At 47.3% G+C, this 26,961-nt stretch overlaps 1 protein-coding gene across 1 annotated transcript in view; it reads left to right on the top strand.

Moving 5' to 3' along the window:
* Window positions 1–26,961, top strand: part of ITGB3 (integrin subunit beta 3) — a 158,169-nt gene that overhangs the window by 87,069 nt on the left and 44,139 nt on the right. Inside the window, exon 10 of the mRNA XM_063959453.1 lies at window positions 9,897–10,326. Coding sequence (XP_063815523.1) covers window positions 9,897–10,326 — 430 coding nt within the window. The remainder of the gene's footprint in view (window positions 1–9,896; window positions 10,327–26,961) is intronic.

Genomic DNA, 26,961 nt, shown 5'->3' with positions numbered 1-26,961 from the left:
TCCTGCGTGACACTGCAGTGACACTCCTAGATGGGCCCGGTGTTTGTGTCGGCCACTAGGGTCGCTTATCTTACTCACACAGCTACCTCATTGCGCCTCTTTTTTTCTTTGCGTCATGTGCTGTTTGGGGAGGGTTTTTTGGAAGGGACATCCTGCGTGACACTGCAGTGACACTCCTAGATGGGCCCGGTGTTTGTGTCGGCCACTAGGGTCGCTTATCTTACTCACACAGCTACCTCATTGCGCCTCTTTTTTTCTTTGCGTCATGTGCTGTTTGGGGAGGGTTTTTTGGAAGGGACATCCTGCGTGACACTGCAGTGACACTCCTAGATGGGCCCGGTGTTTGTGTCGGCCACTAGGGTCGCTTAGCTTAGTCATCCAGCGACCTAGGTGCAAATTTTAGGACTAAAAATAATATTGTGAGGTGTGAGGTATTCAGAATAGACTGAAAATGAGTGTAAATTATGGTTTTTGAGGTTAATAATACTTTGGGATCAAAATGACCCCAAATTCTATGATTTAAGCTGTTTTTTAGTGTTTTTTGAAAAAAACACCCGAATCCAAAACACACCCGAATCCGACAAAAAAAATTCGGTGAGGTTTTGCCAAAACGCGGTCGAACCCAAAACACGGCCGCGGAACCGAACCCAAAACCAAAACACAAAACCCGAAAAATTTCCGGCGCTCATCTCTAGTTCTAACATTATATACCTTCCCACTTGCAAACTTTATTTATTACATAACTTAAGTTAGAACTATTCCCAAAAACAGTAGCAGCTATAGGTGGTCATTCCGAGTTGTTCGCTAGCTGTTTTCGTTCGCAGCGCAGCATTCAGGCAAAAAAGCGGCACTTCTGCGCATGCGTATGCGGCGCAATGCGCACGCGCGACGTACTTTCACAGCAGCCTAAGTAGTTTCACACAGGCTCTAGCAAAGCTTTTCAGTCGCACTGCTGACCGCAGAGTGATTGACATGAAGTGGGCGTTTCTGAGCGTCAACTGACCGTTTTCAGGGAGTGATCGTAAAAACGCAGGCGTGCCTGGAAAAACGCAGGCGTGGCTGGCCGAACGCAGGGCGTGTTTGTGACGTCAAAACAGGAACTGAATGGTCTGAAGTGATCGCAAGCGCTGAGTAGGTCTGGAGCTACTCTGAAACTGCTCAAAAATATTTTGCAGCTGCTCTGTGATCCTTTCGTTCGCACTTCTGCTAAGCTAAGATACAGTCCTAGAGGGCAACGGCTTAGCGTTTGCACGGGGATGCTAAAAACAGCTAGCGAACGAACAACTCGGAATGAGGGCCATAGTGCATTAATAAAACAAATTATGCATGGAAAGAATGTTTTCTATGTACATTCACCCCAATATGTTTTATTTTTTTAGAAATTAAAACATTCAGAGGGGAGCCATAGCACAGTAGATATTATTCTAACTTGTATACAGAACCTTATTTATTATGTGAGCCTTTACATATTTTAGCTACTTCCTTATCTTTATTACTAGTCCTGCAGCAATAGAGGTGGTAGTGGCAGCTGCTGGCGGCTAATGTGATAGAAGATTCCAATATACTGCACCAACTCTTGTGCTGCTTTGCCTTTCACTTCCCATGTCACCATGGAGGCTGCAGCATGGCCTGTTCAGCAATACTAGCAGGTTTTTTTTCTTTTGGGAATCTATTTACGGACAATTCTGATTAAGCACCTATACATGGTGTGTGTTATTAGTCGCCAAACAACAACAGGCACCACTGAACAGCGACTGGCTGGTGCGAAAATTTAACTCGCACAGCCATTTGCATGCTGACTGACAGGAAGAGGTCCGTTTGTGGGTGGTAACTGACCGTTTTCTGGGAGTGTTAGGGAAACCCCGGCGTTCCCAAGCATTTTCAGGGAGGGTGTCTGACGTCAGCTCTGGACCCGATCAGCCTGTTCTTATCGCACTATAGGAGTAAGTCCTGGGCTGCGCACACACTGCACACAGTGGTTAAATCATTCGATGGTGAGTGTCATGCGAACGGATTTGCAGCTGTCCGCTGAAAGAGGGACATTTTCGCACGGCGTACACATGCGATCACACACTTGCATGTGCAAATTTACACTCTCCCTTGGGCGGCGACCATTTGATCGCAGGAAAGAAAAATTAGCAGCACAGTGATCAGATCTGAATCACCACCTTACTTCACTCTCTAACTAACATTTCTCAGCTAACTTTTATTAACTCTCATAACTCAACATCTTTTCCTCTGCATACCTCAGTTGCATCATCTATTCTAAACACCCAGTAACTGCTGATTCTAAAGTACAAATACTGTAAATCAAAACATACGAAAGGCCGGATTTCCATTGCATCATATGTCTTCTAAGTATACAGTAATTCCATCTTTTTTTGTATAGTTCTCCTGCTGACAGATTCTGTGCAGCTCACTCACATACTGTCCTTTTGTATGTTCACCTAATTTCTCATGTGTAGCTCATTCTCTGTATGTCATTATGTAGTTGTTTCCACATGACTTCACTATATGCGTGCACATGTGTTACATATTAACCACATCCTGCTGGTGACAGGGCCTCTACATCTTTGTTTAGAAAATGTTTGTATGTGTAAACTGTGAGTTCTCATGAGAGATAATAAGAATCAAATGTCATGTCTGTGACTGATGGATTTGGACTCCTGACTAACCTAACTGTAGCTGCCACTTTGGGCTCAGAAAAACGGCTTCAGAACGAAGGACTATTGCTTCCATACAGTGTTGTACATATGAGTATTACAGTACTAGTAGAATTACTGTATATACAGGGCTGGTGCAATGCCTACAGATAGTGATGGATTTCACAAGTGGATGGATAGTGGTGGGCCGGCTGATAGATGTAGCCACTCCGAACAAGGTGAGAGCCACATTTATTTCCCAATGTGACCAATTTGCATTCAACTGTGAATCAGCCTCCATGAGCGCTGAGTTACAGCACCATCTTCTTGTGCAAATATTTCCATAAAGTTACCGAAATGTAGCTGGTATTTAGTGCAGGATCTCAATCTATAGGTTACACAAACTGTAATGGCCGGATGTAATGGCTTGCGTTTACAACATTTACAAGGCAAAAGCATCCAGGTTTTGCCTTATAAATGTTTACTGCTTTAAAAAAACTTATGCGTTTGGCCGGAGTCTTGGAGCCATTACATCCGGGACCATATGTCATTTGTATGCTTCTACGCATTTAGGCCCTCATTCCGAGTTGTTCGCTCGCAAGCTGCTTATAGCAGCTTTGCACACGCTAAGCCGCCGCCTACTGGGAGTGAATCTTAGCTTATCAAAATTGCGAACGAAAGATTAGCAAAATTGCGAATAGACACTTCTTAGCAGTTTCTGAGTAGCTCCACACTTACTCGGCAACTGCGATGAGTTCAGTGCTTGTCGTTCCTGGTTTGACGTCACAAACACACCCAGCGTTCGCCCAGACACTCCTCCGTTTCTCTAGCCACTCCCGCGTTTTTCCCAGAAACGGTAGCGTTTTTTCGCACACACCCATAAAACGGCCTGTTTCCGCCCAGAAACACCCACTTCCTGTCAATCACATTACGATCACCAGAACGAAGAAAAAACCTTGTAATGCCGTGAGTAAAATACCTAACTGCATAGCAAATTAACTTTGCGCAGTCGCACTGCGGACATTGCGCATGCGCATTAGCGACTAATTGCTCCGTTGCGAGAAAAAAATAACGAGCGAACAACTCGGAATGACCCCCTTAGTGCTTCTACTTCTATATAGTCATAGGGGGGATGTATCAAACCTTGGGAAGAGATAAAGCGGAAGGAGATAAAGTACCAACCAGTCAGCTCCTGCCATGTTACAAGCTGTGTTGGAAAAATTACAACAGCTGAGTGGTTTGTACTTTACAGCTCCCCACAGTTTGATACATGTCCTCCATAAACTTTTTTTTAAACAGGATAATAATTACATTACGTTACGCTGGATAAATAAACATTTCTCTTACGTCCTAGAGGATGCTGGGGACTCTGTAAGGACCATGGGGTATAGACGGGCTCCGCAGGAGACATGGGCACTATAAAGAACTTTAGATGGGTGTGCACTGGCTCCTCCCTCTATGCCCCTCCTCCAGACCGCAGTTAGATCCTGTGCCCAGAGGAGACTGGGTGCATTACAGGGGAGCTCTCCTGAGTTTCTCTGAAAAAGAATATTGTTAGGTTTTTTATTTTTAGGGAGCACTCCTGGCAACAGGCTCCCTGCATCGTGGGACTGAGGAGAGAGAAGCAGACCTACTTAAATGATAGGCTCTGCTTCTTAGGCTACTGGACACCATTAGCTCTAGAGGGTCGGAATGCAGGTCTCACCCTCGCCGTTCGTCCCGGAGCCGCGCCGCCGTCCTCCTCACAGAGCCAGAAGATAGAAGTCTGGTGAGTATTAGAAGACAGAAGACTTCACAGGCGGCAGAAGACTTCAGATCTTCTATAAGGTAACGCGCAGCGGTAACGCTGCGCGCCATTGCTCCCACACACAACACACACAGCGGGCACTGATGGGTGCAGGGCGCAGGGGGGGCGCCCTGGGCAGCAATTTTAAACCTCTAGGGACTAGCTATATATATTATAGGCTGCGGAGGCAGTATATATAATAATCCCCCGCCAGTATTGGGAAAATTGAGCGGGACCGAAGCCCGCCGCTGAGGGGGGCGGAGCTTGATCCTCCAGCACTAACAAGCGTCATTTTCTCCACAGCACACTGCAGAGAAGCTCTCCCCTGCTGAACACGGTGTCAGGGAGCTAAAAAGAGGGGGGGGGGCACTTATAATTTGGCGCAGTGAGTGTATAGATATATATTTATATAAAAGCGCTGTTTATCTGGGAAGTTTGTTTCCAGTGTTAGTTGGCGCTGGGTGTGTGCTGGCATACTCTCTCTCTGTCTCTCCAAGGGACCTTATTGGGGAACTGTCTCCATATAGATATATCCCTGAGTGTGTGGGGGTGTCGGTACGAGTGTGTCGACATGTCTGAAGCGGAAGGCTCATCTAAGGAGGAGGTGGAGCAGATGATTGTGGTGTCTCCGTCGGCAGCGCCGACACCTGATTGGTTGGACATGTGGAATGTTTTAAATGCTAATGTGGCTTTATTACATAAGAGATTAGACAAAGCAGAGTCCAGGGATAATACAGGGAGTCAATCAATGGCTTTGACGGTGTCACAGGGCCCTTCAGGGTCTCAAAAACGTCCCCTATCCCAAATAGCAGACACTGATACCGACACGGATTCTGACTCCAGTGTCGACTACGATGATGCGAGGTTACACCCGAATGTGGCCAAAAGTATTCATTATATGATTATTGCAATAAAAGATGTTTTACATATCACGGATGACCCCTCTGTCCCTGACAAGAGGGTACACATGTTTAAGGAAAAGAAACCTGAGGTAACTTTACCCCCATCTCATGAGCTGAACGAGTTATTTGAAAAGGCTTGGGAAACTCCAGACAAGAAACTGCAGATTCCCAAAAGAATTCTTATGGCGTATCCTTTCCCTGCGCAAGACAGGTTACGGTGGGAATCCTCACCCAGGGTGGACAAGGCTGCAGCAACATGGCTGGATTCTTAATCTACCAAAGTCACAGTTGGTTCCAACGACTCGGCTATCTTTCTTAGGCATGATTCTGGACACGGAACAAAAGAGGGTTTTTCTCCCAATGGAAAAAGCCCAGGAACTCCAAAACATGGTCAGAGACCTGTTAAAAACGAAAAGAGTGTCAGTCCATCAATGCACTCGAGTACTGGGGAAAATGGTAGCGACCTACGAGGCCATCCCCTTCGGCAGGTTTCATGCGAGGACGTTTCAGTGGGACCTTCTGGACAAGTGGTCCGGGTCCCATCTTCAAATTCGTCAGAAAATAAGCCTATCCCCCAGGGTGTCTCTCCTGTGGTGGCTGCAGAGTGCTCACCTTCTAGAGGGTCGCAGGTTCGGCATTCAAGACTGGGTTCTGGTGACCACTGACGCGAGCCTCCGAGGATGGGGAGCAGTCACACAAGGAAGAAACTTTCAGGGTATATGGTCAAGCCAGGAGGCTTGTCTACACATCAATGTACTGGATTTGAGGGCCATATACAACGGCCTACGTCAAGCGGAGAATCTTCTTCGCGAACTACCGGTTCTGATTCAATTAGACAATGTCACGGCCGTGGCTCATGTAAACCACCAAGGCGGAACAAGGAGCACAGCGGCAATGGCAGAAGCCACCAGGATTCTGCGCTGGGCGGAAAATCACATAAGCGCTTTGGCAGCAGTCTTCATTCCGGGAGTGGACAACTGGGAAGCAGACTTCCTCAGCAGACACGATCTCCATCCAGGAGAGTGGGGACTTCATCAAGAAGTTTTTGCAGAGATAACAAGTCGTTGGGGACTTCCTCAAATAGACATGATGGCGTCACGCCTCAACAAGAAGCTTCGGAGGTATTGTGCCAGGTCAAGGGACCCTCAGGCAGTAGCAGTGGACGCCCTGGTGACACCGTGGGTGTTTCAGTCGGTCTATGTGTTTCCTCCTCTTCCACTCATCTCAAAGATTTTGAGAATCATAAGACGAAAAAGAGTGCAGACAATTCTCATTGTTCCAGATTGGCCTCGAAGGGCCTGGTATTCAGATCTTCAGGAAATGCTCACAGAAGATCCGTGGCCTCTTCCTCTCAGAGATGACCTGTTGCAACTGGGGCCCTGCGTGTTCCAAGACTTACCGCGGTTACGTTTGACGGCATGGCGGTTGAACACCGAATCCTAGCTGAGAAAGGCATTCCGGAAGAAGTCATCCCTACTCTGATAAAGGCTAGGAAGGAGGTGACAGCGAAACATTATCACCGTATCTGGAGAAAGTATGTATCTTGGTATGAATCTAAGAATGCTCCTACGGAAGATTTCCATCTGGGCCGTTTTCTCCACTTTCTGCAGACGGGAGTGGATATGGGCCTTAAATTAGGCTCCATTAAGGTACAGATTTCGGCCCTATCAATTTTCTTTCAGAAAGAATTGGCTTCTCTCCCAGAAGTCCAGACTTTTCTAAAGGGAGTGCTGCACAGCCTACTTTTGTGCCCCCAGTGGCACCATGGGACCTTAACGTGGTGTTACAGTTCCTAAAATCTCACTGGTTTGAGCCCCTTCAAACAGTGGAATTAAAATTTCTCACTTGGAAGGTAGTAATGTTGTTGGCCTTGGCATCTGCAAGGCGGGTGTCTGAATTGGCGGCTTTGTCTCACAAAAGCCCCTATCTGATTTTCCATGTGGACAGAGCAGAGTTGAGGACTCGTCCTCAATTTTTGCCTAAGGTGGTTTCATCGTTTCATATTAACCAACCTATTGTGGTGCCGGTGGCTACGAGTGACTTGGAGGATTCCAAGTCCCTGGATGTAGTCAGGGCCTTAAAAATTTACGTAGCCAGGATGGCTCGGGTTAGGAAAACAGAGGCACTGTTTGTCCTGTATGCAGCCAACAAGGTTGGCGCTCCTGCTTCTAAACAGACTATTGCTCACTGGATATGTAACGCGATTCAGCAGGATCATTCTACGGCTGGATTGCCGTTACCAAATTCGGTAAAGGCCCATTCAACTAGGAAGGTGGGCTCTTCTTGGGCGGCTGCCCGAGACGTCTCGGCATTACAGCTTTGCCGAGCGGCGACTTGGTCGGGTTCAAACACTTTTTTGCAAAATTCTACAAGTTTGATATCCTGGCTGATGAGGACCTCATGTTTGCTCAATCGGTGCTGCAGAGTCATCCGCACTCTCCCGCCCAGTCTGGAGCTTTGGTATAATCCCCAAGGTCCTTACGGAGTCCCCAGCATCCTCTAGGACGTAAAAGAAAATAAGATTTTAAACCTACTGGTAAATCTTTTTCTCCTAGTCCGTAGAGGATGCTGGGCGCCCGTCCCTGTGCGGACATATTTCTGCAAGACTTGTATATAGTTATTGCTTACATAAGGGTTATGTTACAGTTTTGATCAGTCTCGGGCTGATGCTGTTTTGTTTCATACTGTTAACTGGTTGCGTATATTCCAGGTTATACGGTGTGGATGGTGTGGGCTGGTATGAATCTTGCCCTTAGATTAACAAAAATCCTTTCCTCGTACTGTCCGTCTCCTCTGGGCTGCATTCAGATCGCAAATGCTGGATCCTACCCGGTAAGAGAAACGTGTACTTACCGGGTGGGATCCGGCATTTGCGCTCCGTTGCTGGCTTTCCGACCCGGCAATATACCGAGTCGGTTGCCATAGCAGCGGAGGGCGCAGCAGCAGCAGGGGCGGGGGTGGAGGCGGCGCTGAGAGATGAGCTCATCTCCTGCGCCGCCTCTCCCTATGCTGTGAATGGGAGCCGTGTCGCATCGGAACGGCTCCCATTCACACTGCGCCTGACTCGGTAATCAACCCGGTAATAACCCTTCTTTTTTACTGGGTTGAATTACCGGGTCAGGCGACCCGCTAATTCTGAAAAGGAGCTTTCACATCGCACACTGACCCATTTCGACACGGCAATATGCCGTGTCGATACCGGGTTTTTAGTGCGATGTGAAAGGGGTATATCTGAGGTCTGGAGGAGGGGCATAGAGGGAGGAGCCAGTGCACACCCATCTAAAGTTCTTTATAGTGCCCATGTCTCCTGCGGAGCCCGTCTATACCCCATGGTCCTTACGGAGTCCCCAGCATCCTCTACGGACTAGGAGAAAAAGATTTACCGGTAGGTTTAAAATCTTATTTTCCCTTTAAAGGATACCTGTCACCTACATCTACACCTACACCTGTAATTCACCTACACCTGTAATTCAGAGATGGACGCTGATCTTGCTTCCCGCAGCAAGATCTGCGTCCATCTGCTCACATGCTGGGGGCCACCCAGCACAGGGCAAGGCTGCCCAGCATGTGTGTGGTGCCGCGCTGATTTAAGGTTGACCCCTGTCTGAGCAGCCTGGCTGTGCTGTCAGGCGGCCTAACGGCATTTTTTTTTCTCAGCGCGGCTGCGTGTGGCATCATGCATCCACCCTAAAAATGTTCCGGACACACCTGCATTGTCCGGACTACGTCCACAAATCGCTGCGACGTGAAGGGTCACGCACTGCGCGTGTGGGCAGACACTCCGAATGCAGCCATTACATACAAACGCATGACTGCGTTCGGGTTTGTATGACCCCACTTATCAGGTCACAAAACAACTAGTTTCTTGCAAATTACATAGTAATATAGTAACAGTTTCTGAGGTTGAAAAAAGACAATTTGTCCATCGAGTTCAACCTGTTAGTGGTCTCCTACACTGTAATAATATTAAGACTAATTTTAACTGTGGTGAGTGTTTAGCCGTAAACTAAAATACTCAGTTTTTTATTACTATAGTACATGATTTACCTGCCATAACCCTGTATATCCTTATCCATTAGGAATTTATCAAGCCGATTCTTAAAAGTAATGACAAGTCTGCCATTACTACTCTTGTCAGGCAGAGAATTTCAAATACGTATTGTCCGTACTGTGAAGAAACCTTTCCGTCTCTGTGTGCGAAATCTCCTCTCCTCTAACCTAAGCTGGTGTCCACGTGTCGTTTTTGATGATCTTACCAAAAACAGATCCCCCGCTAGTTCTGTGTATTGACCCCTTATATATTTTTGTAAATGTTAATCGTGCCCCCTCTCCAGTGTAAACATGCCTGGTCTAAATTGACAGACTGTATTTTATAGCTATTGTTTTGTGAATATCACATTTAATTTTGGTATCACTGTTTTGTAAGCAATCTTCAAACATACTAATGAAATATAACCATATTATTTATGTGTATTGTGCAGTATGACAGTAACAGCAGGTGCCTGATTTAGTGCAATTTTTTTCGTCTAATTGGAATGCTATTAAATGGGTCTGCTTGTCCCACAGGTGAGTTTCTCCATTGAAGCCAAAGCGCGAGGCTGTCCTAAGGAGAGGGTGAAGACATTCACGATCAAACCTATGGGATTTAAGGACACTCTGACTGTAACCGTTCACTTCAAGTGCAACTGCAGTTGTCAGGCATTCGATGAGCCTGACAGCGATGACTGTAATATGGGTAATGGAACCTTCAGCTGTGGGATCTGTCAGTGTCAGACTGGATGGTTGGGACCCCACTGCGAATGTTCAGAGGAGAAATATGACCCAACCCAACAGGACCGCTGTAGTCAAAAGGAGAAGGGCACCATCTGTTCCCATAGAGGAGAGTGCATCTGCGGGCAGTGTGTGTGTCACACCAATGACTTTGGAAAGGTGTGGGGTAAATACTGTGAATGTGATGACTTCTCCTGCCTACGGTTCAAGGGAGAAATGTGCTCAGGTAAGGAACAAATGTTTACACAAGAGCCAATTAGAGAATAACAGAAAAATGTTTTGTGGGAGGCTTAGGACAAGCCTGGTTACACATCTGCTCAGTGTTCCTTGTCACGCACATGCCCTTCACGCTCTGAGTAACTGGCATGTTACCATAGGTCTCGGAATGGGAGAGTGCAAAGGGGACATTTGAGAGGCACCAGTCTGTACTGGGTCGTGGGGTGCCATCTAGGGTTACCACGGACAGTATATCTTTGGTCTCTAGATGGAGATAATCCCCTTTCTGGATGCTCCACTTCCTCCCTCCTCCTGGGGCCTCCTCGCCCCCCTGCATCGAGCTCCAAGACCTACAGTGTATGGCTAGTTACTCTGGGTTGACCCCTCCTGTGGGTCCAGTCCTATGCATTTCTCACCACCCGCTTCAAATGTTCCTTCCTCCCCTCCTCCCCCTCAGTTTCCACTTTGTCCCTTCTCTCTCCACACCTTGGATCCAAACCCCCCTCCAACTTCTTTGTGGCATCCCCCGACCACCCAAACCACCCCCCCACCCCCACAAATCACACTGGGTTCTGCTGAAAATGTACCCTGTAAGAGGGGAGAGCCAAGTCTCATTAACCTCCATGCACATCCTCAGACAGCAGGGTGAGTGCTTTGGGTGAAAGCTCCAGATCCCTCCCTGATAACAGTCACACACACACACACACACACACACACACACACACACACACGTAGTCTAAAGACTGTGCAGTAGGTCCGCAACATAAAGTAAAGAGATTGCTGATTCTACATGGCAGAGAGTTAGAAAGATCATATGTACACTCGTCTTAAAATAAAAATGTCATCACATTTCAATGTAATGTTCAATCCCACCAGTGTCAGTCAGAGATGCAGAGTCGAGAGTCAGAGGGCAGTGGTTGAGAAAGACAGTGGGAGAAGGAGCAGTGGGGTGAAAATGTTGGGGCGGCGAATGAGAGAAGGGAGAGTGAGGTGGTAACAAAGTATCCTGGGGAGAAATAGAGATTTGGGTAGGACAAAAAAAGAGAGGGGAGGGTAGAGACAAGGAAACATGTATTTATGTATTACCAGTTATTTATATAGAGCACACATCACAGCACTTTACAGACATTTTTTGAGCATTCACATCAGCTCCTGTCCCAGTGGAGCAAAAGTCTATTTCCAGGGACGTAGCCAGTACCTTGTGGGCCCCATAGCAACGTTTTGGAGGGGCCCTGTCCCAGTACTTCTACAGAGACATCTCTCCACAGCAGTTGTTAATTTTATGCCCCATAGTAGTGTCCAAGTTTATTTTATGCCCCGTAGTAGTGCCCTAGTTCACATCATGTAACATTTTATGGCTACCAGTACACAGTATACAACACAGTACCCCTAATTCATATTATGACATACAGTGTCTTCAGTTCATATTGTGCCACATTACAGTGTCCCTAGTACATATTATGCCACATTACAGTGCCCCCAATTCATATTATGTATTCAGTATAGTGCCCTCCTGTTTATTTTATACCACATTACAATGAGCAGGTCCAGGAGCATAACTAGATATATTGTAGAAATCCAAGGCAAAAGTTTGTAAGTGACACTATGTACCACCCAATGGGGAATAATGTATATAACACATGTCTTTGACAAGTAAGATGGGCCCCTCTCAGCTCTGGGCCCCATAGCAGCTGCACTACCTGCACCTATGGTAGTTACGCCCTTGTCTATTTCCCCTACCACATGTACATCCTCATACTGTACACAATAGGGTTAATTTTTGTCAGGAGACAATTAACCTACCAGTATATTTTTGGATTCTGGGTGGAATTCAGAATACCTGGAGGACACCCCCACAAGCACAGGGAGAATATACAAACTCCACTCAGGGCGTGGTAGGAATCAAACCCGCAACTTCTGTGCTTTCCAAAATTGACAAAATAAAAATAAAATAAAGTCGGGCATTAGAGCTAGTGTAAAAAACGCTCTTTCCTAAGGGTTAATGTTGGTAACCGTATTTATGTAGCTTGTTTTTAAAGCCTTTTTGTGCTGCTATTTTTTTTTTTTAAGTGTATAAATTACATTTGATGTAAACACCAGGTCAGCTTCAATACATATAGCAAGAATGCCAGTCTCTTTGGAAATAATATAATGTGTGTGTTTGTGCAAAATGTATAGATTTGCATAAGCATTCCCACACCAGCTTGTAGGGGGTCATTTTTGACCTGATCGCACGCTGCAGTTTATCGCAGTGGTGCGATCTGGTCGGAACTGCGCATGCGGCGGCGGCGCAGTGCGCCAGCGCATGCCAGACTGGGCTGGGGGTGTGGAACGTTTTGTGGGCGCGGTACGGCCAACGTAGGCGTGGCAGGACTGAATGGGGGGGGGGGGGGGGGCGGTTAGCAGCGGCTGCATGACGTCACACGCAGCCGCTGCGGGCTGGGGTGCGATGAGTAGCTCCCGGCCAGCGCGCTAAAGCTGCGCTGGTCGGGATCTACTCTTGAAGTGCAAAGGCATCGCCGCTGTGCGATGCCTTTGCACTTCTGCAGGGGGGGCCGGCACTGACATGCGGGGCGGGATAGTCCTGTACTGGGCGTCCCCCCTGCATGTCAGTTGAATGATCATAGCTGTGCTAAATTTAGCACAGCTATGATCATCTCGGAATGACCCCCGTAGAACGGTACACTGCCATGGTTAGGATAGCCATAGTTTAGGGCAGGCCTGGCCAGCTCTGCAGCTGTTGTGAAACTACACATCTCAACATGCCTTTCCACAGTTTTAGCGTTCCCTAATAGCAAAACTGGGAGGGGCATGCTGTAACTTGTAGTTTCTCAACAGCTGGAGAGCCACAAGTTGCCCAGGCCTTGTTTAAGGATTATTTAACCTCTGCCAGTGCTGCAGTGGACTCTTTGGAGTGCAAAAAAGCATTATGTGGTTGTTAACGGATTTTATAGCTGCTGTGGCTTGTCCAGTCAGTTGCACTGGCAACCTTGAAAAAGTGATAAGGGGGGTACACACAGAGAGATCCGTGTTTAAAATCTAAGCAATCTGACTAGATTGCTTAGATGTTAAGCACGAATCTGCCGTGTGTATGCCCCCCCCCCCCCCCCCCCCACCCCCCCGATCGCTATCGCCGGGTCTAGATTGAGCCTGCATGCAGGCTCAATCTAGCGGGTCGCTCCACTTCACCGCTGTGTGAAGTGAGCGGCCCCCCGTCTGTCCGTCCCCTCGCTCAGCACATCGCGCTGTGCTGAGCGGGGGGAGAGATGTAGAGATGTGTGCTGAGCGGTCTGTGTTAAGATCGCTCAGCACACATCTCCCCCGTTAGTACCCCCCTTTAGTGACATGGTTGAGAGCATCTCCTGAATCACCAGAGTTTCATGACCAAGCGCTACTAGTTAGGACGGATATGTAGGGGGGTTTTGGATAAAGTTTCCCTTTAGGCTATAAGTCAAAGCTTGTTAGAGACTGATCAGACTCTCTGGGACTTGCAATGCAACAGGGGACACTGGTTGCATAGGTCTGACCTAAGCAGTGGCTGCACAGTTTGATACAGTGCAACACTGGATCAGTAATACTCTTCAAGATCCGATTCAGACCTGATGCGTAAAAACGCACATCTACGAACAAAAACTCTGACATACATGGGGACGCCCAGCACAGGGCTAGACCACCCCGCACGCCAAGATGCCAAGCCCTACCCCCCCTCAACCACTAACACCGCACATGTGCGAAAGCATCACACAGTGGCGATGCTTTTGCACTTGCCGAGTAGCTCCCTGCCTTTGGTCACAACGTCTGCGTTGTCCAGACCGCGCCCTCTGCAACGCCACTCAAACGCCGTTGCCACGCCACCTCCCGCCCCGCTTCTGCCTGTCAATCAAGCAGAGCCAATCGCACCAATGAGATGCTTTCGCATATCACTGTGTGGGCACGCACAGTGCAGCCACTGCACGTGCGCACACCACATAGGGCTTCAGCCTGTGATCACTGCAGCTGCAGAAACCAGGTCTGAATTAGACCCTAAGGCTGTTATGAAGGGGTTTGTCGACATATATTTTATTTAGATTAACAGAGAGGAAATGTTGACATGACAATATATGGCCTATTTTATTTTGCAATACGTTGTTCCATGAACATTGGTAAATAACATATAATTACATTTGTCTGAGACACCCAAATAGAAATAAATGTCATATGTTGTGGGAATTCTATTACAAAACTGTAATTCGTACCACCTACATTTTCCTGATCATTCTTTTGTCAGGTATTTATTGCCCCTAGGAATCTGTGCCTCCTAATTCACCGCCCCCTTTCCTGCTACAGAACAAGTAATCCACAATCATCAACAAAGCATTAGATAGCAGATTAACTGGAGGCCGTGGTTAATCCTCTGCTCAATGTTTCAGTGTTTGGGGGAAAGATACACATAGGAATGAAATAACTATTCAAAGTATTTAAGGGTGGATATTGTGTTCAGAGAGTGTCCAAAAGGGTCATTATATGTTTACATACAGTCATTTGTTAACCTGTGTTACTGAATGTCTTTTTTCACTTTTCATCTTGGATGTCCACTCACCACCTAGAATATGGCCTTTCAGAAAAAGTGACCTTTTGGTGGTCACTTCCCTTCCCCTCTCCCTACACCTCCTAGAATCCTAGAATCCATACCTTTCTCCACACACATATTATCTGTTTCTTTTCATATGTGTACATATTGCACTATGGGCCTAATTCAGGTTGCATCGCAATACACAATCCAACCGTAAAATCTACGATGAGGATGCGGGCGCATGCGCAGGGCCCGTTCTGTGCATGTGCCTGCATTTTCTGAGCGGGGTGGGGGGGGGGGGAGGCGGCACCGCTCTGCCTCCAAGGCGGAGACAAAGCACAGCAGGGGTGCGGCTTCAAAACTGTGATCACAAAAATGGTGGTGGGCCTCCTGCGGGTACAGCCAGGCTGCGCCAGCAGGAGGCTACCCCATTTTTTACAATCACACTGAAATTGCAGTGGTGAGTAGCATGCTGGGCGGCTCCCAGCCTGCGATCCAAAGGATTGCAAATTCTACTACGTAGCAGAATTTGCAATGCTTACTGAATTAGGCCCAATGTGTGCCCCAATGTCTCTTTTTTTTATTTTTGTTATACATGTAGAACAGGGGTAGGGAACCTTTGGCCCTCCAGCTGTTGTTGAACTACACATACCAGCATGCCTTGCTACAGTTTTGCTTTTTGGCTATGCTAAAACTGTTGCAGGGCATGATGGGATGTGTAGTTCAACAACAGCTGGAGGGCCGAAGGTTCCCCATCCCTGGTGTAGAATAAGATATGGAATATATCAGAATATAATTTTTGTCCCATCCCAATTGCGTACATCTCTCTGTGTCTCCCAATTTTCCCTTCTCTTTCCCCCTCCTGCCTCTCTTTTTCTATACCACCATCATTTTTTCTATTTTACCTCTCTCATCAGGAGAAGTATCAAGTATTGAAGATCTTAAAATAATAATAATTATAATAAGACTATTAAGAATATTAAGAATATTATTTCTATGGCACTTTGCTCCCAGGAGGACTCGAAAAAGTGCTTTGCATTTACATTTTAAAAACACAAGATACAAAATAAAGCTAATGGTGTGTACACACAGTGAGATTTGTTCTTTCGATTTTAACTATATAGTAAAAATCGCAAGAAAAGTTAGTGCAAATCGCACGGTGTTATGCCACTTGTGATCCCGATTCGATCCCGATGCACGGTCCCGCCAGGTCGGCATCGCAAAAAAAGATCGACTGTGCAGGCAAGTCAATCCTTGCTAGATCGGTGTACTATCTAGTATTCTAGTTCATCTCACATGTCAATGACATCTCACATAAGCTAAAATCTCAAATAAGCCAAAATCGTAAGCACACATAGTCCATATCTCAAGAAAAGTTAGTCAAAATCTGTGCTATCTGGGCTCCAGGGAGTTCAAGGGAAAAATCGGGCATAGGAAGGATCTCACCGTGTGTACACACCATAAGCATTTGGGTTGCTTTGTTTGTTTTTTAGAACTAAATAAACATTTAGGAAATACTTGAGAAACAGGTAGTCTTCAGTGTTTTTAAGCAAATTTTAGAGTGGAGGCCTTTGGAACCATGCAAGCAAGTTCCTAGAAGAGTGGAGCCTCAAAGCTCAAAACTTAACACTAAGGGGGATATCCAAGTAGAAGTGAAACAACATTGTGTGAGAAAAACTGAGTTTTTTCGCACTTTTTTCCAATGTTTCACTAATATTTTTTAACAGGCTGTCCAATTTGGTTGCCTGTAAAAAAATACATTATCTACCGAAAACACACAGGTTCAGTGAAACCTTTGTGTTTTCCGTAGAAACAGCTCCATTTTCGCATGAAAACGAGGCTGCTTCCAGTGATTTGTTTTCGCCTGCATGAGGCAGGTGAAACAAAATCCCCAATAAGCCGAGTCGAGTGGTGCAGTCCTTTTGCTGGGAGATCCAAATAGAGGGCATTGCAGTAGTCTAAGCATGATGATACAAAGCATATACGGCTTTAGGCAGATTTTCTAAGGGTATTGAGGGGTAGATGTATAAAGTGCCGTTATGGGAGTTTAGCGGGATCAGAGCATGTTATGTGCGCTGATACTGCTTCTCCCCCATGTATGAATGCAGAGATGTGTGCTAAGCGCCCCTGTCTTTATCGGCGCTGCTATCTATAAGATAGCGCACTAATATGCTAGGCGATGAATTCTGACAGCTGCAGCTATCTATTTCAACAGCTATGGCTGATGTTGCCCCACCACCACAGCAAGGACAACATTGTCATTGGCTGCGGTGGCTGCTGGGCTCCCTGCTGCACGGGAGATCTCACAAGGCTTGCAAGATCTCAAACATGCTTAGTGGAGCCGACCGGGAAGAGAGACACAGCACATTAGCACTAGGCCAATGCGCTGTGACAGGGATCGCCGGAGATGTTCATACATCTCAGTACAGAGGCAAAGCAGGAAGCGCTATAGCGGCACAATATCTACCACATAATACATCTTCCCCGAAGTGCTTGATTCTGGCTATGTTCCTCAGATGAATAAAATTAGGATTTGATTGTGGCTGACACCTGATGTTTAAGTGTCAAACCACTATCCAGGACAACACCGAGATTCTGCACCTGTTCAGTTTATTGTCATTATCAATCCTCAAGTGTAAATCCAGATGGTTGGATATGCTGCAGCCTTGTCCTTGATAGTGAGCTCCTATCATAAGGACCTCTGTTTATGAGGATTTAATCACAGGCTGTTATTTATTTTTCTCTGACGTCCTAGTGGATGCTGGGAACTCCGTAAGGACCATGGGGAATAGACGGGCTCCGCAGGAGACTGGGCACTCTAAGAAAGAATTAGGACTACTGGTGTGCACTGGCTCCTCCCTCTATGCCCCTCCTCCAGACCTCAGTTAGAATCTGTGCCCGGCTCGAGCTGGTTGCACACTAGGGGCTCTCCTGAGCCTCTAGTAAAGAAAGTATTTATTAGGTTTTTTATTTTCAGTGAGATCTGCTGGCAACAGACTCACTGCTACGAGGGACTTAGGGGAGAGAAGCGAACCTACCTGCTTGCAGCTAGCTTGGGCTTCTAGGCTACTGGACACCATTAGCTCCAGAGGGATCGAACACAGGCCCAGCCTCAGTCGTCCGGTCCCGGAGCCGCGCCGCCGTCCCCCTTGCAGAGCCAGAAGCAAGAAGAACATCCTGGAAATCGGCGGCTGAAGACTCCGGTCTTCATTAAGGTAGCGCACAGCACTGCAGCTGTGCGCCATTGCTCCCTATGCACACCACATACTCCGGTCACTGATGGGTGCAGGGCGCTGGGGGGGGCGCCCTGGGCTGCAATTAGAGTACCTTAAATTGGCAAAACAACACATAATATAGTCTAATAAATTATATATGTGTAAAAATCCCCTGCCATAATATTAATAAAAGAGCGGGAGAAGCTCGCCGAAAAAGGGGCGGGGCTATCTCCCTCAGCACACTGGCGCCATTTCCTCTTCACAGCTCCGCTGGAAGACAGCTCCCCAGGCTCTACCCTGCAGTTTCCAGGCTCAAAGGGTAAAAAAGAGAGGGGGGGCACTAAATTTAGGCGCAAAACTGTATTGTATAGCTGCTATAGGGAAAATCACTTTCTGTAATAGTGTAAATCCCTGTTTATATAGCGCTGTGGTGTGTGCTGGCATACTCTATCTCTGTCTCCCCAAAGGACTTTGTGGGGTCCTGTCCTCAGTCAGAGCATTCCCTGTGTGTGTGCGGTGTGTCGGTACGGCTGTGTCGACATGTTTGATGAGGAGGCTTATGTGGAGGCGGAGCAGGTGCCGATAAATGTGATGTCACCCCCTGCGGGGTCGACACCACAGTGGATGGATATGTGGAAGGTATTAACCGACAGTGTCAACTCCTTACATAAAAGGTTCGATGACATAACAGCTGTGGGACAGCCGGCTTCTCAGCCAGTGCCTGCCCAGGCGTCTCAAAGGCCATCAGGGGCTCAAAAACGCCCGCTACCTCAGATGGCAGACACAGATGTCGACACGGAGTCTGACTCCAGTGTCGACGAGGATGAGACATATACACAATCCACAAGGGGCATCCGTTGCATTATTACGGCAATAAAAAATGTGTTGCACATTTCTGACATTAACCCAGGTACCACTAAAAAGGGTATTATGTTTGGGGAGAAAAAGCAACCAGTGGTTTTTCCCCCATCAGATGAGTTGAATGAAGTGTGTGAAGAAGCGTGGGCTTCCCACAATAAGAAACTAGTGATTTCTAAAAAGTTACTGATGGCGTACCCTTTCCCGCCAGAGGACAGGTTACGCTGGGAGACATCCCCGAGGGTGGATAAAGCGCTCACACGCTTGTCAAAAAAGGTGGCGCTGCCATCTCAGGATACGGCCGCCTTAAAGGAGCCTGCGGATAGAAAGCAGGAGGCTATCCTGAAGTCTGTATATACACACTCAGGTACTATACTGAGACCTGCTATTGCTTCAGCATGGATGTGCAGTGCTGCAGCAGCGTGGTCTGATTCCCTGTCTGATAACATTGATTCCCTTGACAGGGACACTATATTGCTAACCATAGAGCATATTAAAGACGTAGTCTTATCTATGAGAGATGCACAGAGGGATATTTGCCGGCTGGCATCTAGAATAAATGCAATGTCCATCTCTGCCAGGAGAGTATTATGGACTCGGCAGTGGACAGGTGATGCGGATTCTAAAAGGCACATGGAGGTTTTGCCTTACAAGGGTGAGGAATTGTTTGGGGATGGTCTCTCGGACCTCGTTTCCACAGCAACAGCTGGGAAGTCGACATTTTTACCTCAGGTTCCCTCACAGCCTAAGAAAGCACCGTATTATCAGGTACAGTCCTTTCGGCCCCAGAAAGGCAAGCGGGTTAAAGGCGCGTCCTTTCTGCCCAGAGGCAGGGGTAGAGGGAAAAAGCTGCACCATACAGCCAGTTCCCAAGAACAAAAATCCTCCCCTGCTTCCACTAAATCCACCGCATGACGCTGGGGCTCCACTGGTGGAGCCAGGTGCGGTGGGGGCCCGTCTCCGGAACTTCAGCGACCGGTGGGTTCGCTCACAGGTGGATCCCTGGGTTCTACAAGTGGTATCTCAGGGATACAAGCTGGAATTCGAGACGTCTCCCCCTCGCCGTTACCTCAAATCAGCCTTGCCAGCCACTCCCCCGGACAGGGAGGTAGTGCTGGCGGCAATTCACTAGCTGTACCTCCAGCAGGTGATAATAAAAGTTCCCCTCCTTCAACAGGGACGGGGGTTACTATTCCACAATGTTTGTGGTACCGAAACCAGACGGTTCGGTGAGACCCATTCTAAATTTGAAATCCTTGAACACTTATATAAGGAGGTTCAAGTTCAAAATGGAATCGCTCAGGGCGGTTATTGCAAGCCTGGAAGAAGGGGATTACATGGTATCACTGGACATCAAGGTGTTAGGATCTCCTGCTCTGTGCTGCCACGTCGCCATGGCAACCGGGAGGCAAGTGTTAGCGAAGTAACCTGAGCGCAGCTGATACTCCGGTCCGGGTTTTTACTGTGTAGTGGGTACAGGATCTGTGCACGGCAGGGAATCCGGCGCTGGTTTTGTGCTCACATTCTGTGAGGTCTGAGTGGGGCGTGGACAGCACCTGCTATATAAACCATCCTCTCAGGCTAGGCAAATGCTGCTGAATCTTTGTTTGTTAGTCAGTTCCAGAGAGTTAGCTAGTACTGTGTGACTTTGTATTTACTTGTTGCTTACTGCGAATAGGCCTTGGGATTCGGTACTTCATTCTGCCAATCCGGACCTAGCAGTAAGACTGGAGTCAGTTGTTTGACCTGCTGGGGTTCTTTTGCTATTCTGTGAACCCAGCAGGTTTGCGGCTATACTCTCAGACCTGCTTGCTTAATCCTCCCTCACTGTGCAGGGCGTCCAGGTGTCAGTTTAGTGGCAGTAAGCTGAACCTGTGCCCTGCAAGTGGGGGTTAGGATTGTGGATACTCTCCTTGTGTCTATATTTCTATCTCTGACCAAGGAGTTTATTCCCACACCCGTTGGTAACCCTTTGGGGTTTTTTCTGTTGCTCTTAGCAACATCATTTCAGGTGCTCCACATGTTAAATCACTACACATCGCTTCATTGTCCGCTCTGTTCCATCTGAGCATTCCTGACACTAGGGAGACACCCAATTCCTGAGCCTTTGGGCTTCTCCATTTACTTTGTGTTTATTAGTTATTCCATCACCTCCTGTGTATGTTATGTTATACTGTCTGTGAGTTCGTTTGCTTCGCTTCCCTCTCTGTTCATACACCGGTATACTCCTGTTAGCACTGGTGTGCGTAACACAAGGATGCTTACCTGCATGTCCCCATTTACCCACCTCACCAGGTGTACCTCCGTTTTGTGGTACAAGACTGCCATTACCAATTCCAGACGTTGCCGTTTGGTCTGTCCACGGCACCGAGGGTATTTACCAAAGTAATGGCCGAAATGATGATACTCCTTCGAAAGAAGAGAGTTATAATTATCCCATACTTGGACGATCTCCTTATAAAGGCGAGGTCCAGGGAGCAGTTGTTGGTCGGAGTAGAACTCTCTCAGGAAGTGCTACAACAGCACGGCTGGATTCTGAATATTCCAAAGTCGCAGCTGGTTCCTACGACGCGTCTGCTGTTCCTGGGTCTGATTCTGGACACAGAACAGAAGAAGGTGTTTCTCCCGGAGGAGAAGGCCAAGGAGTTGTCATCTCTGGTCAGAGACCTCCTGAAACCAAAACAGGTGTCGGTGCATCACTGCACGCGAGTCCTGGGAAAGATGGTAGCTTCTTACGAGGCAATTCCATTCGGCAGGTTCCATGCAAGGATCTATCAGTGGGATCTGTTAGACAAGTGGTCCGGATCGCATCTTCAGATGCATCGGCTGATCACCCTGTCCCCGAGGGCCAGGGTGTCTCTGCTGTGGTGGCTGCAGAGTGCTCATCTTCTAGAGGGCCGCAGATTCGGCATACAGGACTGGGTTCTGGTGACCACGGATGCAAGCCTCCGAGGTTGGGGGGCAGTCACTCAGGGAAGAAACTTCCAAGGACAATGGTCGAGTCAGGAGGCTTCCCTACACATAAATATTCTGGAACTAAGGGCCATTTACAATGCCCTAAGTCAGGCAAGACCCCTGCTTCAAAACCAGCCGGTGCTGATTCAGTCAGACAACATCACGGCGGTCGCCCATGTAAACCGACAGGGCAGCACAAGAAGCAGGATGGCGATGGCAGAAGCCACAAGGATTCTCCGATGGGCGGAAAATCACGTGATAGCACTGTCAGCAGTGTTCATTCCGGGAGTGGACAACTGGGAAGCAGACTTCCTCAGCAGGCACGACCTCCACCCGGGAGAGTGGGGACTTCATCCAGAAGTCTACCAACTGATTGTAAACCGTTGGGAAAGGCCACAGGTGGACATGATGGCGTCCCGCCTAAACAAAAAGCTAAAAAGATATTGCGCCAGGTCAAGGGACCCTCAGGCAATAGCTGTGGACGCTCTAGTGACACCGTGGGTGTACCAGTCGGTTTATGTGTTCCCTCCTCTTCCTCTCATACCAAAGGTGCTGAGGATAATAAGAAAGAGAGGAGTAAGAACTATACTCATCGTTCCGGATTGGCCACGAAGGACTTGGTACCCGGAACTGCAAGAAATGATCTCAGAGGACCCTTGGCCTCTGCCTCTCAGACAGGACCTGCTACAGCAGGGGCCCTGTCTGTTCCAAGACTTACCGCGGCTGCGTTTGACGGCATGGCGGTTGAACGCCGGATCCTGATGGAAAAGGGCCTTCCGGTTGAAGTCATTCCTACGCTGATAAAAGCTAGGAAAGATGTGACAGCAAAGCATTATCACCGCATATGGCGAAAATATGTTGCTTGGTGTGAGGCTATGAAGGCCCCCACAGAAGAATTTCAGCTGGGTCGTTTTCTGCACTTCCTACAGTCAGGAGTGACTATGGGCCTAAAATTGGGTTCCATTAAAGTCCAGATTTCGGCCCTGTCTATTTTCTTTCAAAAAGAACTGGCTTCACTGCCTGAAGTTCAGACGTTTGTTAAGGGAGTGCTGCACATTCAGCCCCCTTTTGTGCCCCCGGTGGCACCTTGGGAACTCAACGTTGTGTTGGATTTCCTAAAATCACATTGGTTTGAGCCACTTCAGACTGTGGAATTAAAATATCTCACGTGGAAAGTGGTCATGCTTTTGGCCTTGGCTTCGGCTAGGCGGGTGTCAGAATTGGCGGCTTTGTCCTGTAAAAGCCCCTATCTGATCTTCCATATGGACAGAGCAGAATTGAGGACGCGTCCCCAATTCCTCCCTAAGGTGGTATCAGCGTTGCATTTGAACCAACCTATTGTGGTGCCTGCGGCTACTCTGGACTTGGAGGCCTCCAAGTTACTGGACGTAGTCCGGGCCCTGAAAATCTATGTTTCCAGGACGGCTAGAGTCAGAAAGACTGACTCGCTGTTTATCCTGCATGCACCCAACAAGCGGGTGCTCCTGCTTCTAAGCAGACTATTGCTCGCTGGATCTGCTCCACGATTCAACTTGCACATTCTGCGGCTGGACTGCCGCATCCTAAATCAGTAAAGGCCCATTCCACGAGGAAGGTGGGCTCTTCTTGGGCGGCTGCCCGAGGGCTCTCGGCTTTACAACTTTGCCGAGCTGCTACCTGGTCGGGATCAAACACGTTTGCAAAATTCTACAAATTTGATACCCTGGCTGGGGAGGACCTTGAGTTTGCTCATTCGGTGCTGCAGAGTCATCCGCACTCTCCCGCCCGTTTGTGAGCTTTGGTATAATCCCCATGGTCCTTACGGAGTTCCCAGCATCCACTAGGACGTCAGAGAAAATAAGAATTTACTCACCGGTAATTCTATTTCTCGTAGTCCATAGTGGATGCTGGGCGCCCATCCCAAGTGCGGATTGTCTGCAATACTTGTATATAGATATTGCCTAACTAAAGGGTTATTGTTCTGAGTCATCTGTTTAGTGAGGCTCAGTTGTTATTCATACTGTTAACTGGGTATAGTTATCACGAGTTGTACGGTGTGATTGGTTGGCTGGTATGAGTCTTACCCGGGATTCCAAATCCTTTCCTTGTTGTGTCAGCTCTTCCGGGCACAGTTTCCCTAACTGAGGTCTGGAGGAGGGGCATAGAGGGAGGAGCCAGTGCACACCAGTAGTCCTAATTCTTTCTTAGAGTGCCCAGTCTCCTGCGGAGCCCGTCTATTCCCCATGGTCCTTACGGAGTTCCCAGCATCCACTACGGACTACGAGAAATAGAATTACCGGTGAGTAAATTCTTATTATTACCAGTTATTTATGTAGTGCACACATATTCCACTTTTCAGAGAATATTTGCCCATTCACATAAGTCCCTGCCAAAGAGAAGTTTACAATCTATATTCCCTACCTACGCAAACACGGCCACAGCTAAGAGGGGGGCTAGGGGGTCACGTGACCCGGGTGTTGGGCTGTAGGGGGAACTTATGAGGCCAGTTGTGGTGCAGCACTGACAATGTTTCCGGCCCCGCTGATTCCCTCGCTGGCTTCCAATGGCTCCTGGCTCCCCCTGACAACTACTGACCTGCTTTCGAGTGCCAGTAGCATTAGAGGCTCCCGGCGCTTCCGGGCTGCAGATGGCACATTGTGCGTGTGACATCATGACGTCGGTTATGCACATGACATCACACGCACATTAGGCTGGAGATTATATATATATATATTTCAATAAAATAATCGAGAGTCATGGTGATTTAACTCCTTGGAGAAGTCGTAGCTAAATGTGCCGCCACTGCGAACTGTATATATATATATATATATATATATATATATATATATAAAACACACTTCTCCAGCGATGCAGAAAAGTAGACAAGCCAGCACTCACGTGTAGATGAAAGAAAAGCAGGATTTATTCCTTAAGCTGTGTTTGTGGACAGATCTACACTGGATTTTGGTGAGTATAATTTTATTTTCAGGTACACGGTGGATTCTACTTGGAGAAGTGGACCGAACCTCGTGTCAACATAGGTAAGTATGTATGTGTTGGCATGTATGTAATAAAGTTTTACTTTCACGGTGTGCGTGTACTGTTTTTATTTGGGTATTTTTTTTGCAGTAGAACTACAGGTACCAGCGGGCCCGTTTCCCCCCCGCATGCTAGTACTTGTGGTTCTCCAAGTACCAGCTTGCGGGGGAGGCTTGCTGGGACTTGTAGTTCTGCTGCAAAAAAAACAATATTCTTTTCTTTGACACAAGGCTATCAGCCCCCCATCCGCAGCCCATGGATGGGGGGGACAGCCTCGGGCTTCACCCCTGGCCCTTCGGTGGCTGGAGGGGGGGACCCCTTTATTTAAGGGGTCCCCACTCCTCCAGGGTACCATGGCCAGGGGTGACTAGTTGGGGATTTAATGCCACGGCTGCAGGGACCAATATAAAAGTGTCCCCCGGCTGCGGCATTATCTCTCCAGCTAGTGGAGCCCGGTGCTGGTGTTAAAAATATGGGGGACCCCTACGTCTTTTGTCCCCCGTATTTTTTGCACCAGGACCGGACGCAGAGCCCGGTGCTGGTTCTAAAAATACGGGGGATCCCCTGTCAATTTCCCCCCCGTATTTTTACAACCAGGACCGGCTCAAAGAGCCCGAGGCTGGTTATGCTTAGGAGGGAGGACCCCACGCATTTTATTTTCTTGATTTTAACCCATTCCCACCCCTTCCCACTGAAAACCATGCTCTCTCTATTTTAGTCAGTTAAAAAAAAAATATTCTTTAAAAAAATATATAAATAATACTTGTGTCTCCTAATAGACAAACCAAGTACATAACCCCTACTAATATAAATAGATATGCTATTAGCAATAAAAAAAACACACAATTTTTTTTTAATAGATTCTGCCAGCAAAGTGAGGCGGAATGAAATTGACAAAATTACTGTAGAAAAGCACTGTTGTCGAATCGACATTCTTCAATTGAATATACTTTTGTCGAAAAGCCGCATTTTTACCACTGCAGACATGTCGAATTTTAAAAATGTCGAATTGCAAAAAGTCAAATCTGAAACGTCCGTTTTTTTGTCGAAAAGTACTGTATTGCATTGTCGAATCCAGTTCGACATGTTTTTTTTTTGCCGAAAATGCCCCGTTTTTCGACTTTTGCGGCAATTCGACCGCAATTGCATATACCCCATAGGCTTTGAGTGCTGTCGTGATTTCCTATATATATATATATATATATATATATATATCAATAGATGAATTGGCGCCCTGGGGTCATATTAACACCCAATATTCAATCAAACCCTTATAGGATTTTTCAGATATGACTGATCAATATCTTAGAACATAAAAATCATAATAACATGTTCCACATTAAAATGTATTATAAAAACACAAAAACAAATTCACTGTCCGTGATTATACGGGGATAACAAAGTATCCTTCTCCAACAATGGACACAAAACAGTTGCACAGAGGAAATGTAGATTTATCTTTACAGTCTTAGATTACCCAATGCGTTTCGTCTTGTTCCAAGACTTCATCAGGGGTACATCTCAAATGGTTGGCAAGTATAGACAATGAGTAAATGAAATAGCATAAAAACGTTCCAGAACGCATGGTGGAACTTTAACCCATGACCATAGTGCTGTGTTAAACATTACACCGTCCAAGCTAGTTAGCACTTACCCATTCCTGGAGCTAAGCTAAACAGCATTTAGGGTTGGTATTGGGTACTCTAAACAAAGGGTAGGTACAATTGTCTATCATCTGTATAGCAGTGGTAGACCAGGCCATAGCATCTGATTATTTCTCCCAGTGGTAGCATGTATACTGCAAAAAGCATGGGGGATAGAATATAACCATATGGAACACCACATGGTAGTGGCAATGGTGATGATGAGTATACTTCAGAAAAAACTCTTTGTGACCTGCCGGTGAGAAATGATTTACACCAGCTAAGCACTGTGTCATAAAGTCCACAGAAATTTCTGCTGCGGGGTACACTGGGCTCCACAAGGATAGACATTGGGGTGTAGAGTAGGTTCTTGATCCGAGGCACCAACAGGCTCAAAGCTTTGA

This window comes from Pseudophryne corroboree, chromosome 3 (assembly GCF_028390025.1).
Source record: "Pseudophryne corroboree isolate aPseCor3 chromosome 3, aPseCor3.hap2, whole genome shotgun sequence".
NCBI classification, from domain to species: domain Eukaryota; kingdom Metazoa; phylum Chordata; class Amphibia; order Anura; family Myobatrachidae; genus Pseudophryne; species Pseudophryne corroboree.
This window is presented reverse-complemented; position numbering and strand designations above follow the sequence as displayed.